Genomic DNA, 14,525 nt, shown 5'->3' with positions numbered 1-14,525 from the left:
TAGTTAATAAACTTCCAGAAGGATCACAGCCATAAAGATTAATATGGCCAATTCTCTAAAACATATTTTTATAGAATACTCATTTGTTTTATGATCATCCTTTTTTTTAGGCATACAAGAACTGGGGTCTAGGCCAAAGGTGGGGGGTAGGTAAGAGGATTCACCAGGGACAGAGTGGGGAGCAGAACAAGCAGATCTACTGAAATCCACTGCTGAGAGAAGCAGTGGGCAAGGCAGGAAAGGTCTTCTGCCTGGATGGGAGTCAAATTGGAGAAACAGAAAGATCAACATGAGTTTTTATAAATTTGAATCAAGAAGTTACATATTCAGTAAGATGTAAAATACTGATAGTTATTTTCATCTTGTCTTAAGTAGATAGCTGCATACTATACCAGACATGGAATCCTAGTTTCATTTGCCTCCCAGGCCTTCTTATCAAATTCACTCTTCTTTTAACTTAAGAAGCAGCTCTTTAAGTTGCATACTAATTTAGGTGTTTTTGGTGCTTTAAAATACTGTTCTTGCAAAAAGTTTCCAAAAAGCTGGCCATGTGGGTCAGCTCCCTGGCCAGAAATCTGACTTGTGCTGCAGTGGCTGCTAATAGCTTCATAGTGCTGAGATTTAATCCCTTGCGCCACCAGGGAGGCCCTGTTTTATGATCATCTTAGAGGTAGTCCTTTTCTAGAATTAGCTTAATCAAGAAAATAAGAGCCTTTCTGTTGATTTTATTCATCAGTATGAAAGGGAAAAAAAAACTATTAATGGGGAAATTGTTTCTAAATTAAACGTTTGTTGTTTATTTATTGCAGCACTTTGATTTTCCTTTGCCAAGTCCTTTGAATGTTTTTGAGATGCTGGTAATACCAGAACAGGAATACCCTATGGTCTGTGTAGCTATTAGCAAGGGCACTGAATCAAACCAGGTAGTTCAGTTTGAGACAATCAATTTGAACTCTGCATCTTCATGGTTTACAGAAATCGGTGCAGGTAAGAGTTTTCTACCTTATGTTTAAATATTGATGCTTTTGTATATAAAAGAAGCAGGATAGGTTCAACCTGTATGGGCTCTTTTAATTAAAGATTCAGACATGGAGGATCATGTGTTTATAGTTTATGTCTATTTGCCTGAGACATTTTATTTTACCAAAGAAAATTTTAATGATTCCAATCTCCTAAATCTAAAGGTGTTAGTTATTACCAGTTTATCTTTGTATTTACCAAATAAGCTTTCCAAGAAGCTTTCCAAATTTTATCAGCTTCTCAAACAAAGAGATAATGCCTTTTTCTTCTGTCAGTTTTTTCCCTCACACTTATTAGAATCATTGCATTCAAGTACTTTTCAGATTTTAATAGAATCTTCTTAGGTGTGGCCTCTGAGCTCCACCATTTAAAGATAAAGGGAAATATTTAGGACTTTTAAGAATGGTTTATTAGCCTAGGATTTTATCAAGCATGTCTCGGTGTTCTTAAAAGATTAGGAAGTTTATGATTTAAAATTGGAAAAAATCAATCACTCATTTTATAAATCTACATAATATGCAAAATGAAGTGGTCTTTACTTAACCAGTTTATTATTTGTTGCACTAGTGTATTTTTGATCATTTGTAACCTCAGATTTGCAAACCATTTTTACATATGAAGTAAAAAATAAAAGCAAACTTTAGTTATGCCTGTTTTGTTACTGACCACTGTTGTATTCTTTATCACTTTGTAAAGAAGTCTGTTACAAGTATTATAAGTTTGATGGTTCTTGTTATATATATCTTTGACTTTTGATCATTTATAGGCAAAATTATAAAGAAGTCTTTGTATAACCCAGCTATTTAAGTTGATGTAGAGTCCACACTAGTGTCACTTTAGAATAAGTATGAATCATTGGTGTCCTGGTAAATATTTAACAAATTGTCCTTGTAGTTTGGGAAAGCCTAAATTATAGCAGTTGCCTATTTCTATGGTATAAATGCTCCTGTCATGACCAATTTCAAAGTATGCCTTCTGGCTCATAAAATTCTTGAAATTGTAACAACCTGGTATAAACCAAATCCTGGACTAGGATCACTCTGTTTATGGGTCAAGTCATAATTTCTGGTAGAATGAAATAGGATTTCCAATAGAATAAATTATCCCCTTACACTTGCCTTTCTGTTTAACTTACTGTTAAATGCTTTTGGATGCATGACCTCTTACTTTAGCTAACAGAAAGCTGCAAATAACATTGTTCATTAGGAAAACTATGCAGCCCATAGAGAAACATGTTCCTATTATGTAGCTGTTCCTTACAAGAAGGGTTATAGATCAGTTTATTTAAAAACCAAAATCGAAGCTGCCCGCAGCCTCTGCAGCTCTGGTTCGATCCCCAGCCACCGAGTGAGGGTCTCACATGGCGCGCAGACCTCTCCTGCCGCTGGCTGCTCCCCTCAGCAGTCAGTGTACCTCGTCAATCTGCCTGCTCTGCTCTCTGCTCTGGCTCTGGCGAATTCTCTCACCCTCCCGTGCTTCTGACTGTACCCACTGCTTGTATAAATAATTAAATAAATCTTTTTTTTTTTTAGATCATTTTTTTAAAAGATTTATTTATGCAAGCACTGGGGTACAAGCCAGAGGTGCAGGAGGGTGAGAGAACTCACCAGACACAGAGCAGGGAGCCAAACAGGCAAAAGGACTGAAATACACTGCTAAGGGGAGCAGCGGGCATGACAGGAGAGGTCTGCTGCGCCATGTGGGAATCTCCCTGGCTGGCCGGGAATTGAACCAGCACTGCAGAGGCTATGGACAGCTTCACAGTGCTGTGCTCAACCCACTGCACCACCAGGGAGGCCTAAAACCAAGATCATTTTTGGCAAACAAGTCTATCTTTTTTTTTTTAATGGTTATGATATAATTGTAGTATAGATCTAGCCATTTCTTACAATTATTGATCACGTGTTTGCAGTTATCTTCTGTATGATATATTAGGAAGTGTATTATCTATGCTAAAATAAAGGTAGAACAAAAATTACTTCTTGAAGAGGATTGGGGCTCTGCCCGAGGGTAATCATTCCAATCACCCTCAGCAGAGGTTCTCTTTGTTGGGGTTCCCCATTCTCACAAATGATGCTTAGTTCACCCACGAATGTGTTTATTGTTGAACCTAAGGCCATGTCTTGAATTGGCAACAGTTGTAACAGTTAAAATGAACCCCCAATTCCAGGACTTTCTTAATCTTGGTCTGATTTATTATTGCAATATCCTGATCTCCTACAGTGGTACTTGGCATATTTTCATCACTAAATAAATATTTGTTGACTAAATGTGCAGTTATAGATTAACTGAGGAAAAACTATTTTTTGAGTGTTGCTTGATGTACTGTTTATCACTTCTGTAGATATGGATTCTTCACTATGTATGGCCTTGGGAAGGTCATGCAACCCCAAAATAAGACACAGCTTACCCTTGAGAAGTGTAGGGGTTAGTGGTGCCAGCCCTGTGCAATTAACAGTTCACTGACTCGCCCCAGATTTAACTAATAATAGCCTACTACTGTTGACCTGTAGAATTACTGATAACATAAGTTCAGTTAACACTTATTTTGCATGTTATATGTATCAAATATTACATTTTACAGTAAAGTAAGCTAAAGGAAAGAAAATGTAATCAAGAAAATCATAAGAAAAATACATTTATGGTACTGTACCATATTTATAGATACCATTAGTTCATGACATCTTTTTACAAGAAACTCCATATGTGCATGGACTCATGCTTTTCAAAACAGTGTTCATCAGGGCTAGCTGTATAAAAAATTTTGTGTTAATGTTCAGATGTGCAGTTTTTTAGGGGAGAATTCATCCCCAGGAAATGTAGTTAAGAATGACCATTTATAAGGATGTCCTAACATGTTAAAAGCAGCAGCCCTGTAAATATCAACAAAATGATGAAAGATGTTTTTAACAATATTGTTCATTATGTTACTCTGTGTCCTCTTAATAAAGGAACTCCCACCCCAATACCAGTAAAATTTCTCCCTATGTGGTTTCTTTAAACCTTTGACTTTTTCTGAATTACTGGCTTATTTTTAATCTCAGGGATGCTGTGATTCACCTAACTATTCTTGTTTCTGTCTTATTGTTGACTACTGTAAAGTACAGAGCAAAATCTGGTTATTGTATAGCATACATCTTAACTTCCTCCCCCCTCCCCAAATATTTACCTTTTGCTTCATTTTATTTTTGTAACTCACCTTTCTAGAACTAGCTGAGATATTAACTAAATGTAATATTTAACAACTCATTAAACATGCTAAGAACTTTTATTTGCTCTCCTAAATTGACCAACATACATATTTTGGAGATATCATTACAAATTAAAATTTTTATGATTAATTTGAATGGTTAGTTTTAAATCACAGTAAAAGTCTGAACATGTCTTTCTAATCTCTCGTTTTTTAAAACACGTATAACTGTAACCTTTTTTTCCCTCCTAAGGCAGCCAACAGTTAGATTCCATTCATGTAACGCAGTTGGAGAGAGATACCGTTTTAGTGTGTTTAGATAGTAAGTACTATTTTCAAGTTTATTCTATATACAGTACTTAATATAACAGATCTTCTTGTGGAATTAATTTTATTAAACTAATTCAAGATCTTCGTTTTTCCATCTTAAGTGAGCTTATGTTTTATTTGAAGAAAAATCTGAATTGTCTTCTGTCGATACATTCATTATGATTTTTTGCTTTATTTTGTTTGCCTACTTGGAAATAAGATATCAAACAATCTGCCATAACATTGGGGTAATATTGTATAAAAGCATTCTATATAAGATTATGCTGAGAAATTTTGCATACCCCATAATTAATTTAAAAAATAGAAGAATATAGTAATATGACTTATAGTCATATAACATGAACTTTTGGAATCATATCAGAGTGAGATTCTAATGTACTTAAAATTCAATGTCTTCACCTGCTAGTTGTGATTCTTTTGGTGTAGGGACAGTGGTGTTATTGGCAGAAGTATATTGTACTATAAATACTAAAGAGGCTTAAAAAAACTTTTTTTTTTTTAGATAATAAATTTTATTGTTATATTCCCCATACACAGCAGATCTAATTTCAGTTTTCCAAACAAAGCATACTGATTCTTAAAACCCACTTTATTTTATTCTCTGATTCCTTCAAGGTAAAAATCGCCCAGACTAGGGATTATATTGGAAACTTTACTATATCCATTCCAGTATTTTTTAAATTACTGGACCTTCCATAGATGTCCAGGGTTATTTCAAAAATTGTTCTACTATGAATTGTTCTACTATATGTTCTACTATGAATTGTTCTACTATGTTCTACTATGAATTGTTCTACTATGAATACTATGAATTTCAATGTGTCTGTCCTAACTTTTATTGTCTGAATGGTTTCATAGTGGAAATACCTTATAGGAGCATAAAGATAATATATATATTATAGATAAGTAAAACAACCCCTGCCCCATGTTTCATTTGCCCAGCATTCTTTTTTTTTTTTTAAAGATTTGTTTTTATTAATACAAGAGCTGGGGTACAGGCCAGAGTCATGGGAGGGTGAGAGGATTCACCAGAGACAGAGCAGGGAGCAGAACAGGCAGACAGACCGAAAGCACTGCTGAGAGGAGCAGCAGGTGAGGCAGGAGAGGTCTGCCTCACCATGTGGGATTCTCCCTGGCCGGCTGGGAATCGAACCAGCACTGCAGAGGCTGAGGACAGCTTCACAGAGCCACGCTTAACCCGCTGCACCACCGGGGAGGCCCCCATTCTTTTTTCTTAAAGATGTAACCCCTCCTTTTTTTTTCTGATTGAAATAACATTGCATTATAACATGTGTTTCAGGTCTGCGTCACTAAAAATCAACATACATACACACACACATGTGTGTGTGTGTGTATATTATTAAGTTCACCACTAAAAGTTAAGTCCTATCATGCACCATTCAATGATTCCTTATACCTGATTTACAGACCCTAATTTCCCCCTTCCATTTTTGGTAACTGCTAATTGATCTTTTCATCTAGAAGTTTATTTTTGTTTTATTTACTTCATCTGTTTGTTTGACTTATACTACATGTGAGTGAAATCATATGGTGTTTGTCTTTCTCCATCTGACTTATTACATCAACACTTCTTTAAGTACTTTTGATTCTTTCAGTACAGATAAAATTGAACTATTGTTCAATTATCCTTTTAAGTGAATTTTTGTCTTTTTTTTTAAGAAGTGGGGTACAGGCCAGAGTCGTGGGGTTGGGGGGAAGAAGATTCACCAGAGAGAGCAGGGAGCAGAACAAGCAGAGGATGCACCGAAATACACTGCTGAGAGGAGCAGTGGGCGAGACAGGCGAGGTCTGCCGTGCCATGTGGGTTGCTCCCCAGCCGGCCCTCGGAGACCACAGACAGCCTCACAGCTCTGTGCTCAATCCCCTGTGCCACCAGGGAGGCCCTCCTTTTAAGCGAACTTGATAAATTCTTTTTTTTTCTAAGCAAGTAGAAAGTTCAGTTTTCAGTGTTCAAATTTACAAGTACTAATTATATTTTTAATGACTTTATTAAATATGTAGAACTAAACAAATTAAAATATCTAAAAACCTAAGAAAAAGAAAATTCAATACTGATTCACCAAATAATCAGTAATCAGAATTTGTCACACATCGTGGTAGACATATGAGAAAATAAAATGCCAAGACACTATCTTCCAGTTCAGAGTTAAGATAGTGAAATTATAAAACAAATAGATGAAAGAGAAATAGAACTATTCATGAATACTCCCCATCCCAGAGTTTAATTACAAAGAAGTTGCTTCTTGGCAATACTATTTTTTACTCCATTTATTTCTGTAAAATAGTATTCATATACTAAAATTATGAATTACTGCAAAATTTATGCATTTTTAAGGGATAAAAAGCAACTTTTTACTATTTGGGTACCAAGTAGCCACTTTTAAATTAAATGAGAAATGCAGATGTTTAATATATACTATATAAAAATGAAAAGCATAGCAGCATTGCCATTAGGAGGTAATTTTGTAGTATATTATATAAGACTTTAATGATAGTTTTTTACTGGGCATGCTTGAATAAAAATAGTTGAAACTTTAGTAAGAAGATTTGCTAAATGTCCATTTAAGATACACATGTGAAGTTATATTTATTTTATCAGGTTTGCATTTTTAGTCTTGTCCTTTTTTTTTTAAGAATTTGTAAAAATTGTAAATCTACAAGGAAAACTAAAATCAAGTAAGAAGCTGGCCTCTGAGCTAAGTTTTGATTTTCGCATTGAATCTGTAGGTAAGTCCTCCTTTTTTCTCAGTGCATTAGAATACTTGTATTTTGTTATTCTGTGCTTTAAATTGTCTAGATACACAGTGTCTCATAGTTTCTGTGATTATAGAAATGTTTAGTCTGTGTTCTTAAATTCATTAGCTATTAACCATACCTGTTAAGTACTTCACACATGACTAGGGCAAAATTTTAGTTTTCAAATTTTTAATTTAGATTTTAATGTAAATATCCACATGTGACTAGTTGCTAATATATTGGACAATGCACCGTCTAGGCTATAATAAATCTCTTGTTTCCTTAATATTTAAAACTTTAAATCATTTAAAAATTTCTATTCACTTTTCCCCTTGCTGCATTAGTGAATTATTCTCCTAATGCTTTCCAAATCATGAAGGTTTTATATGATGTGACTAATGGTGGTAGATTTGGCATGTAAGATCTGACTGATTCATGTTGGTGGTTGTTACTTGTATTTAAATAATTTATAGATAAATAATTTCCCACAGAACTTGGAAACTTGATATGCTATTTTAATTTGCATCCTTGTCAATGAGTATTTTACTCTTTAGTACTCATGAGTACTCCTCACTGGTTTTATGATAAAAATTATTACATTTTATTATGTTTTCATCTAAATTGATTATAATATGACATTAAGTTTTCCCCTGGGTGATAGAACTTGTGAAAACATATCTTGGCTGGATAATTTTGAGCGATTTATGATATAATTTTACTATAAATCAATAATACTTAAAAAGATGATAGTTTTTATTTAGGCATTTAAAATATTTTATAATTACATATGTATACTTTTAAAAACATGTTCCTAATTATTTAGAAACTTTTTGATATTTTAATGGTTTCTCAACTGGAGTTTTGCCCTATCACAAAGTATGTTCTTCCCTCTGTGTAAAATCTTAAATAGAAATAATTGACTTTACAATTAGAAAATATGACTTAAGAAACCTTAACTTTCTGTAAATACTAGGACAAAGGAATTTTAGAACCATACATTTTCCTACTATTTTATGTGCTAGATATTGCATGCCAGTGTGCAATATTTAATGTTTCCAGTATAGATTCTGACATATATATCTTTAATTCCTCTTCATTTTAACTGAAACACATTGCTACATCAACATTTTCATATGTGCCAAATGTTTCAGATAACTTACACAAAAGTTTGTTACTCCTAAGCTGCCAGTTCTCCTTGCTAGTGAATCTTGGTATAAATGCACGTAACCTCCTTTACTTCACCTTTTAAAATTAAAACTAGTAAATGGGCTTTTATTTGTCAAATGAATGCAACTCATGATTTTTTATTGTAAATTCTGTTTTTATTGAGCTGAATTATGTTTCTAGAACATTCTTATATTAGTTTTTTACAGCGTCAATATTACAGTAAGAAATACAATAAGTTTGCTTACTTTCTCCCACTGCCTTTACTGCTGTAGGGCACATAGCTAACTCTCCAACAATCAGAGGAATTTTCTTCCTCATTCTTCCTCTTTCCCTCACTCTGCTTTAATGATTTTAGTCCCCTGCTAGGAAATACCCAGAGACCCTGTGGCCCCCAACATTGGGGGCCCTGCCCACTGGTTGTAAATCACTAAGTGATCCTATTTGGGTACCTTGGTGGACCAAGGCCTGTACTTGGGCAGATCAGGAGGAAAAGACAAAGAGATGGAGGAGGCCCAGTGAGATCTGGTTTCCCTCCACAATCTTCAGTCCACCCCAAGAGGGTATAGGAGATATGTGGGAAGCAGGAGGGCCCAAGGCACACCATGTGGTGTCTACACTTTGGGGCCATGGTCATGTCTGAGTCCAAAATCATCATAGGAAGGCAGGGAAGCTTGGCTCAAATCTGTGAACACCTGTGAGCAGTGGGGCCTGAAAGACTGGCCAGGGGTTACAGAGACCCGTGGGCCACAACTGTGAATCCTGAAAAGGAAGCAATTCCAGATAAGAATTGGCTCACAGATGATAATTGCTCAATGTACGGTTAAGTTTTGTGGGACAGGTTTATTTCTAAAAATGAATTTTGTAAGTGGGAAAATGTGAACATAAATAAAAGGTGTTTCCTTAATAACTTCTTCTAAATATGTGACAGTACTTAACCACTTTTATACCAAGGAACAATTAAATGCCCTTATGATTTTATTCACCTGAGACAAAAGATACCTTATATGAAAGAGAAATTAATATGCTGCTATCCAGCTTACCAGATCCTTGAGAACTTACATGACTCTGCCTCAATAAATTATTTAAGCTTGGGCATGACTTAGCCACAAAAATGCTGAGAAGTAATGGTCTCTAGATAGTGGAATTTTGCATCAAACTCTTAAATAACCTTCCATTATCATTCATTAAAAACAGTTAAAGAAAATATCTAGTGAATTACTATGTGCTTTAGTTTCATTTCTCCCTTATCTTTTAGTATGCCTTCAAGACAGTGTGTTGGCCTTCTGGAAACATGGAATGCAGGGTAAAAGCTTCAAATCGGATGAGGTAACATTTTTCAAATTACCTCCAATGACTTTCACTAGGATTTTAAATGTTGAAATGTTCATTTTATACCTTTTAACTCTGAGCCCACATTACTATATGTTTTGTACCTTTAATGCTGAACTGGTAGAACAAAATTACCAGTATTTTCCCTTGAAATGATGTTTAGTTTTGTATTTATTCTATAATTTTCAGTGACCACAAATGAATTTTAAAACATGAGTTCATATAATTTTATTTCTCTGATTTGTAATTTGTAAATATGTAATTGGCTAAACTTTTCTAAATTGAATAAGCCTATTTGATAACCTATAAATATAATTATATTTTGTAAAATATTTTAATACTCTATGTATTTTATTATATTTAATATTTTAATGTTATAGTTAATTTATATATTTAATATTACTACTATAACTTTAATACATTTAAAATTTTAATGTATTTTGGGCCTCCCTGGTGGCGCAGCGGTTGAGCGCTGGGTTGCGAAGCTGCCCGCGGCCTCTGCAGCGCCGGTTCGATCCCCAGCTGCTCCCCGGCCACCGGAGGAGGGTCCCACATGGCACGCAGACCTCTCCTGCCGCCCGCTGCTCCCCTCAGCAGTGTACTTCTGTCCTTCTGCCTGCTCTGCTCCCCGCTCTGGCTCTGGTGAATTCTCTCACCCTCCCGCGCTTCTGACTGTACCCAGTGCATGTATAAACAAAACAAACAAACAACCCAGCAAACAAATAAATAAAGCATGCCTCTATAAAAAAAAAAAAAATTAATGTATTTTAATATTAAATGTTTTAATATAGTTAAAAATCTAAATTTAATGTATTTGGAGTTTCAATGTTTCTAAGAGAAAATGAGTAGTATTTCCATCTGTTCTATGAATGTGGAGTTTCACTGTTTCTAAGAGAAAATTATATAAATCAGCTGTCTTTGAATATGTTAGTTTATCTGGTTGACTCAGTCATGTCACTAATATCACCAGGTCCCTCAATTAATGAAACTTGTAGTCATACTGCCAAAAGATTAATTGTTCTTGGTCAGAAATCTATGTAAAATTGTTCACCATATCAAGTATAAATTGTTTTTTTTGTTTTTTTGTTTTTTTTGCTCATCTTGATTGCCTTGTTCTGCTTATTCTCTGCCTTCAATTGGGCCTAACCGAAATCTTTACATTTTCCATATTAATACTCAGTCACCCCAGTCTACAAATAGTTGAAACATTTCTGAACTTATTCTGACAAGTCCACTTGAACTAATACTACATCTAATTTATTTTCTGATTCAAGTTTATTGATTCTATCTCCCCAGCTAGAATGCAAATTCCTTGATACCAGATATTTTTATTTATATATATATGTATATAAAATGATAACTGACTATTTTTATACTTATATTCACAATTTTAATTTGGGTGCCACACAAGGATTCATGTTTGAGTAGTTTATTTGGGAGTAAATTCCAGAAAACAAATGATGGAGAAGGGAATATTAAGATGGAGAGGATCAAAAAGCAAAGAACACTTTAATATACTGTTCCCAGTATGAGCAACCAGGGCTTAATCCCATAGAGACCACTAAGGAACAGTTGTGGAACACATCTTAGAACTGCTTGATTTGAAAGTGGAGGGAGATGGTACATTTATACACCAATTGCTGTTCCTGTTGGTTCAGGGTAGCCTCAGGAATATAACTTCCCACTTTGGAGTAGTGCCTGTGTGTTGCTGAGTATCTTCTACAGCTTTAGAGAAAACAGAGCAGAGGGACACCATACTTACACACTGATGTAAGACACCAGAGCATGAGAGTACCCACCACTGCTCTCCTAAAAACAGATGATAGTACGGATGCTACCTTAAGTATTCGTACTGTGATAAAAAGAAAAGAGCATGGGCTCTGCAGTCTAGAAAACCTGCTTTCATCTCTTGAGTCTGCCACTTACATGACCTTCAAAGCAAGTTACTTAACCTCTGAGCCAGTTTTTTCCTCACTCATATGGGAATTTGTAGTACATATCACAAAGAGTTATTTTAAGTAAAGTACCTAAACCACATTAAATGTTTCATAAATGATGATTTATTTCTACTAGTCCGCAATGAAAAAAATAATAATAAAACTTACTGAAAATTAATTTGAGAAATTGAGTCTGCCAGAAAATTACCAGTCTGCTTAATAATTACTTGATCTAAATTATTTTTAATTATTGTTTAAATATATAGGGACTAAGATATTACTAAAAGGTATTTTCTTTCATAGGTTACCCAGGAGATTTCAGATGAAACAAGAGTTTTCCGCTTATTAGGATCAGACAGGTAATCATTTGGTTGTTTTAATTACTATTCTATTCTTAGTTATACTATCAGGTCATTACTGTGTTTCAAACAGAACTCCTAATCTTTATTAAGAGAATAATATTTTAGTCAAATAAGCATTCTTTTTGTAAGTGTGAAGATCATGATCTAGACATAGTTATACTCAGCGAAGACAAAATTTGCTAACATAGGTATTTATGTCCCTAGTATCATGACATACTTCAGGATCCTTTGTTTTCATAAATTTCCTGGTGTTTAATTTTCTATTAACTATTACTATATAAATCCAGTAGCATATGCACACCCTGACATTTGCTTTTATGTCAGAAAATATTCAACTCAGTTTCTGAGAGCAATCAAAATTAGAAGGAATCCTGTGGTCTCTGTCATCAAAATAAAAGACAAGTTCTGAAATTGTGTCATCTTATTAAAAAAATTATATTTTATTCTTTAGAGTATATATTGTCTACCTCTAAAACTAATAAAATACCCATTCCTTCCTATTTTCCCATCCAAAGTTATCACTGCAGTAAAACTGGCTATAGTGTAGTATATATTAATTCTTAGGCAAGCATTGAGAACTTCTGGTTTTCAGGTTCAGTTTAGTTATAGAATCATTGCTTAAATGTTATACATTTAAGGAAAGGTTGTAGGGGAGGAATTTATGATTCCACAAAACTTTTAAAGAAACTTTTGTAAGGATAGGAAGGAATTTTTGGAAAATGAAAACTAGTGATTAGAAAAAGTAAGCCCCCGATTATGGCAATTAGCAACTAGTCCTGCAACAAAGAAAGAATTTGAGGGCCACCTGGTAAAATGACTGGAAGACTTTTTGCTTCTCCCAGAAGGACTGACAGAGTTGTGGCTCACACAGTGATCCTGGTGCAAATAGCACTTTTCTGAAACATAGTATGAGAGAATTCTCTTAATAAAGGGTAGATAGCAAAAACCTTTCTCTTAAGTTGTTTCTTTTCACCCCTGGCCCCCAGAATTTTCTTTCATACCCCTTCTTTGTTTTGTTTCCCCATTCTCTGTCACTGTCCTAACAAGCTACTTATTTTAGAGCATTGCTCTTACTCTGGTTATCTTCTCACTTGTACATCTACTTGATCTTAATATACATATGTATCTTAACCAAAATGCTTGTTTCGTCTTTTAAAGTGGTTTAAGAGTTTGTTTGGTAGATATCTCTGTCTAGAAAAGAAACCCTAAGTATATCAACATATTAATAATAGTTGAACTTCAGGCAGTTGGATTATTATATACTACATGCCATATTATATATGGTAATTTTCCCCTTCTACTGTTCTGTAATGTATTATATAAAGCATATATTACTTTTTAATATATTTTTATTACAAAAGCAATATAACATGCTAGTTGTAGAATATTCATACATTTGAAAAATATGAAGTATTTACGCAATTTCCTCTTCTTCCATTTCTGCTTCTAGTTTTTTTTTTCTTCATGGGTATATTATTTTTTATTTCATCTACAAACTCTCTTCCTTACAGTTTATATCTGTGGTATGGTACTTTTTAAATTTTTCTATTGGTCCTTTAATTGAACTCTTTCTCTACCCTTGTTCCAGAAATAAGGGAGATCAGCCCCATTTACACCTTTAAAAAACTGTTCTCAAATATCTTGAAGAACAATTTGAATGTGTGTGTCTTAGAATTCTGTTTTATTCTTCCAGCACTTCTTCCATCCCCTTCTTGTTAATGTAAATTCTAAAGCTTCATTATACCTTTTGTTGGTGTATATGAGTAAACAAACTGGTTTACAAACCATCCTGAAATGGTTTCAACTTTTATATTCATCAATTCTTAATCAGTTGTGTTTTCAAGCTATAAAATATAAAACTGAATTTGACTGTGCATCTATGATCTTTATGCAATTTTATGAGAATGCAAACAATGATAGTCTTTCCTGGTTTAATGTTAGTTTTTTAATCTTGCAATCTGTTTTCACTCTTAGCCTTTTGTTCTGGTTTGATTGCAGGGTTGTCGTTTTGGAAAGCAGGCCAACAGAAAACCCTACTGCACACAGCAATCTTTACATCTTGGCTGGACATGAAAATAGTTACTAAGCAACAGAGACTGATATCAAATGACAAGAAGATGAATATGCTCCATTGAAAACAAAAAATATTTTAAGGATATTCAGTACAAATTACACTATGATTTGCTTTACTGTTATGGGTTATATCTTGAATGATCTGTACTTTAAGGTAGAATTCAATATTTTCTCTAGCTGGAAACAGCTATTCTATCTCTTGCCACTGTGTGGTGGTTATATCAAGTTTGCTTAATAAAAGCTATGAGACAAATGTCCTCTAGTTCCAGGAAACACAGTCTTTTTAAAAAAATTATGTTTATAACAAGGGTGCCATGATATTTTTAGATTACAACTTATGTGATTATCTTCAGATAGACA

General features: G+C 34.1%; 1 protein-coding gene across 1 annotated transcript in view; it reads left to right on the top strand.

Moving 5' to 3' along the window:
- MAP4K5 (mitogen-activated protein kinase kinase kinase kinase 5) overlaps positions 1–14,178 on the top strand; it is a gene marked incomplete at both ends in the record, with an annotated part of 90,873 nt that extends 76,695 nt beyond the window's left edge. Inside the window, 6 exons of the mRNA XM_084240033.1 lie at positions 810–987; positions 4,464–4,532; positions 7,196–7,288; positions 9,720–9,790; positions 12,034–12,089; positions 14,091–14,178. Coding sequence (XP_084096159.1) covers positions 810–987; positions 4,464–4,532; positions 7,196–7,288; positions 9,720–9,790; positions 12,034–12,089; positions 14,091–14,178 — 555 coding nt within the window. The remainder of the gene's footprint in view (positions 1–809; positions 988–4,463; positions 4,533–7,195; positions 7,289–9,719; positions 9,791–12,033; positions 12,090–14,090) is intronic.
- Positions 14,179–14,525: the final 347 nt, after the last annotated feature.

The sequence above is a fragment of the Talpa europaea genome, assembly GCF_964194135.1.
Source record: "Talpa europaea genome assembly, chromosome: 8".
In the NCBI taxonomy this organism is placed as follows: domain Eukaryota; kingdom Metazoa; phylum Chordata; class Mammalia; order Eulipotyphla; family Talpidae; genus Talpa; species Talpa europaea.
The sequence above is the reverse complement of the archived record's forward strand: the minus strand, read 5'-3'. Positions and strand labels throughout refer to the sequence as shown.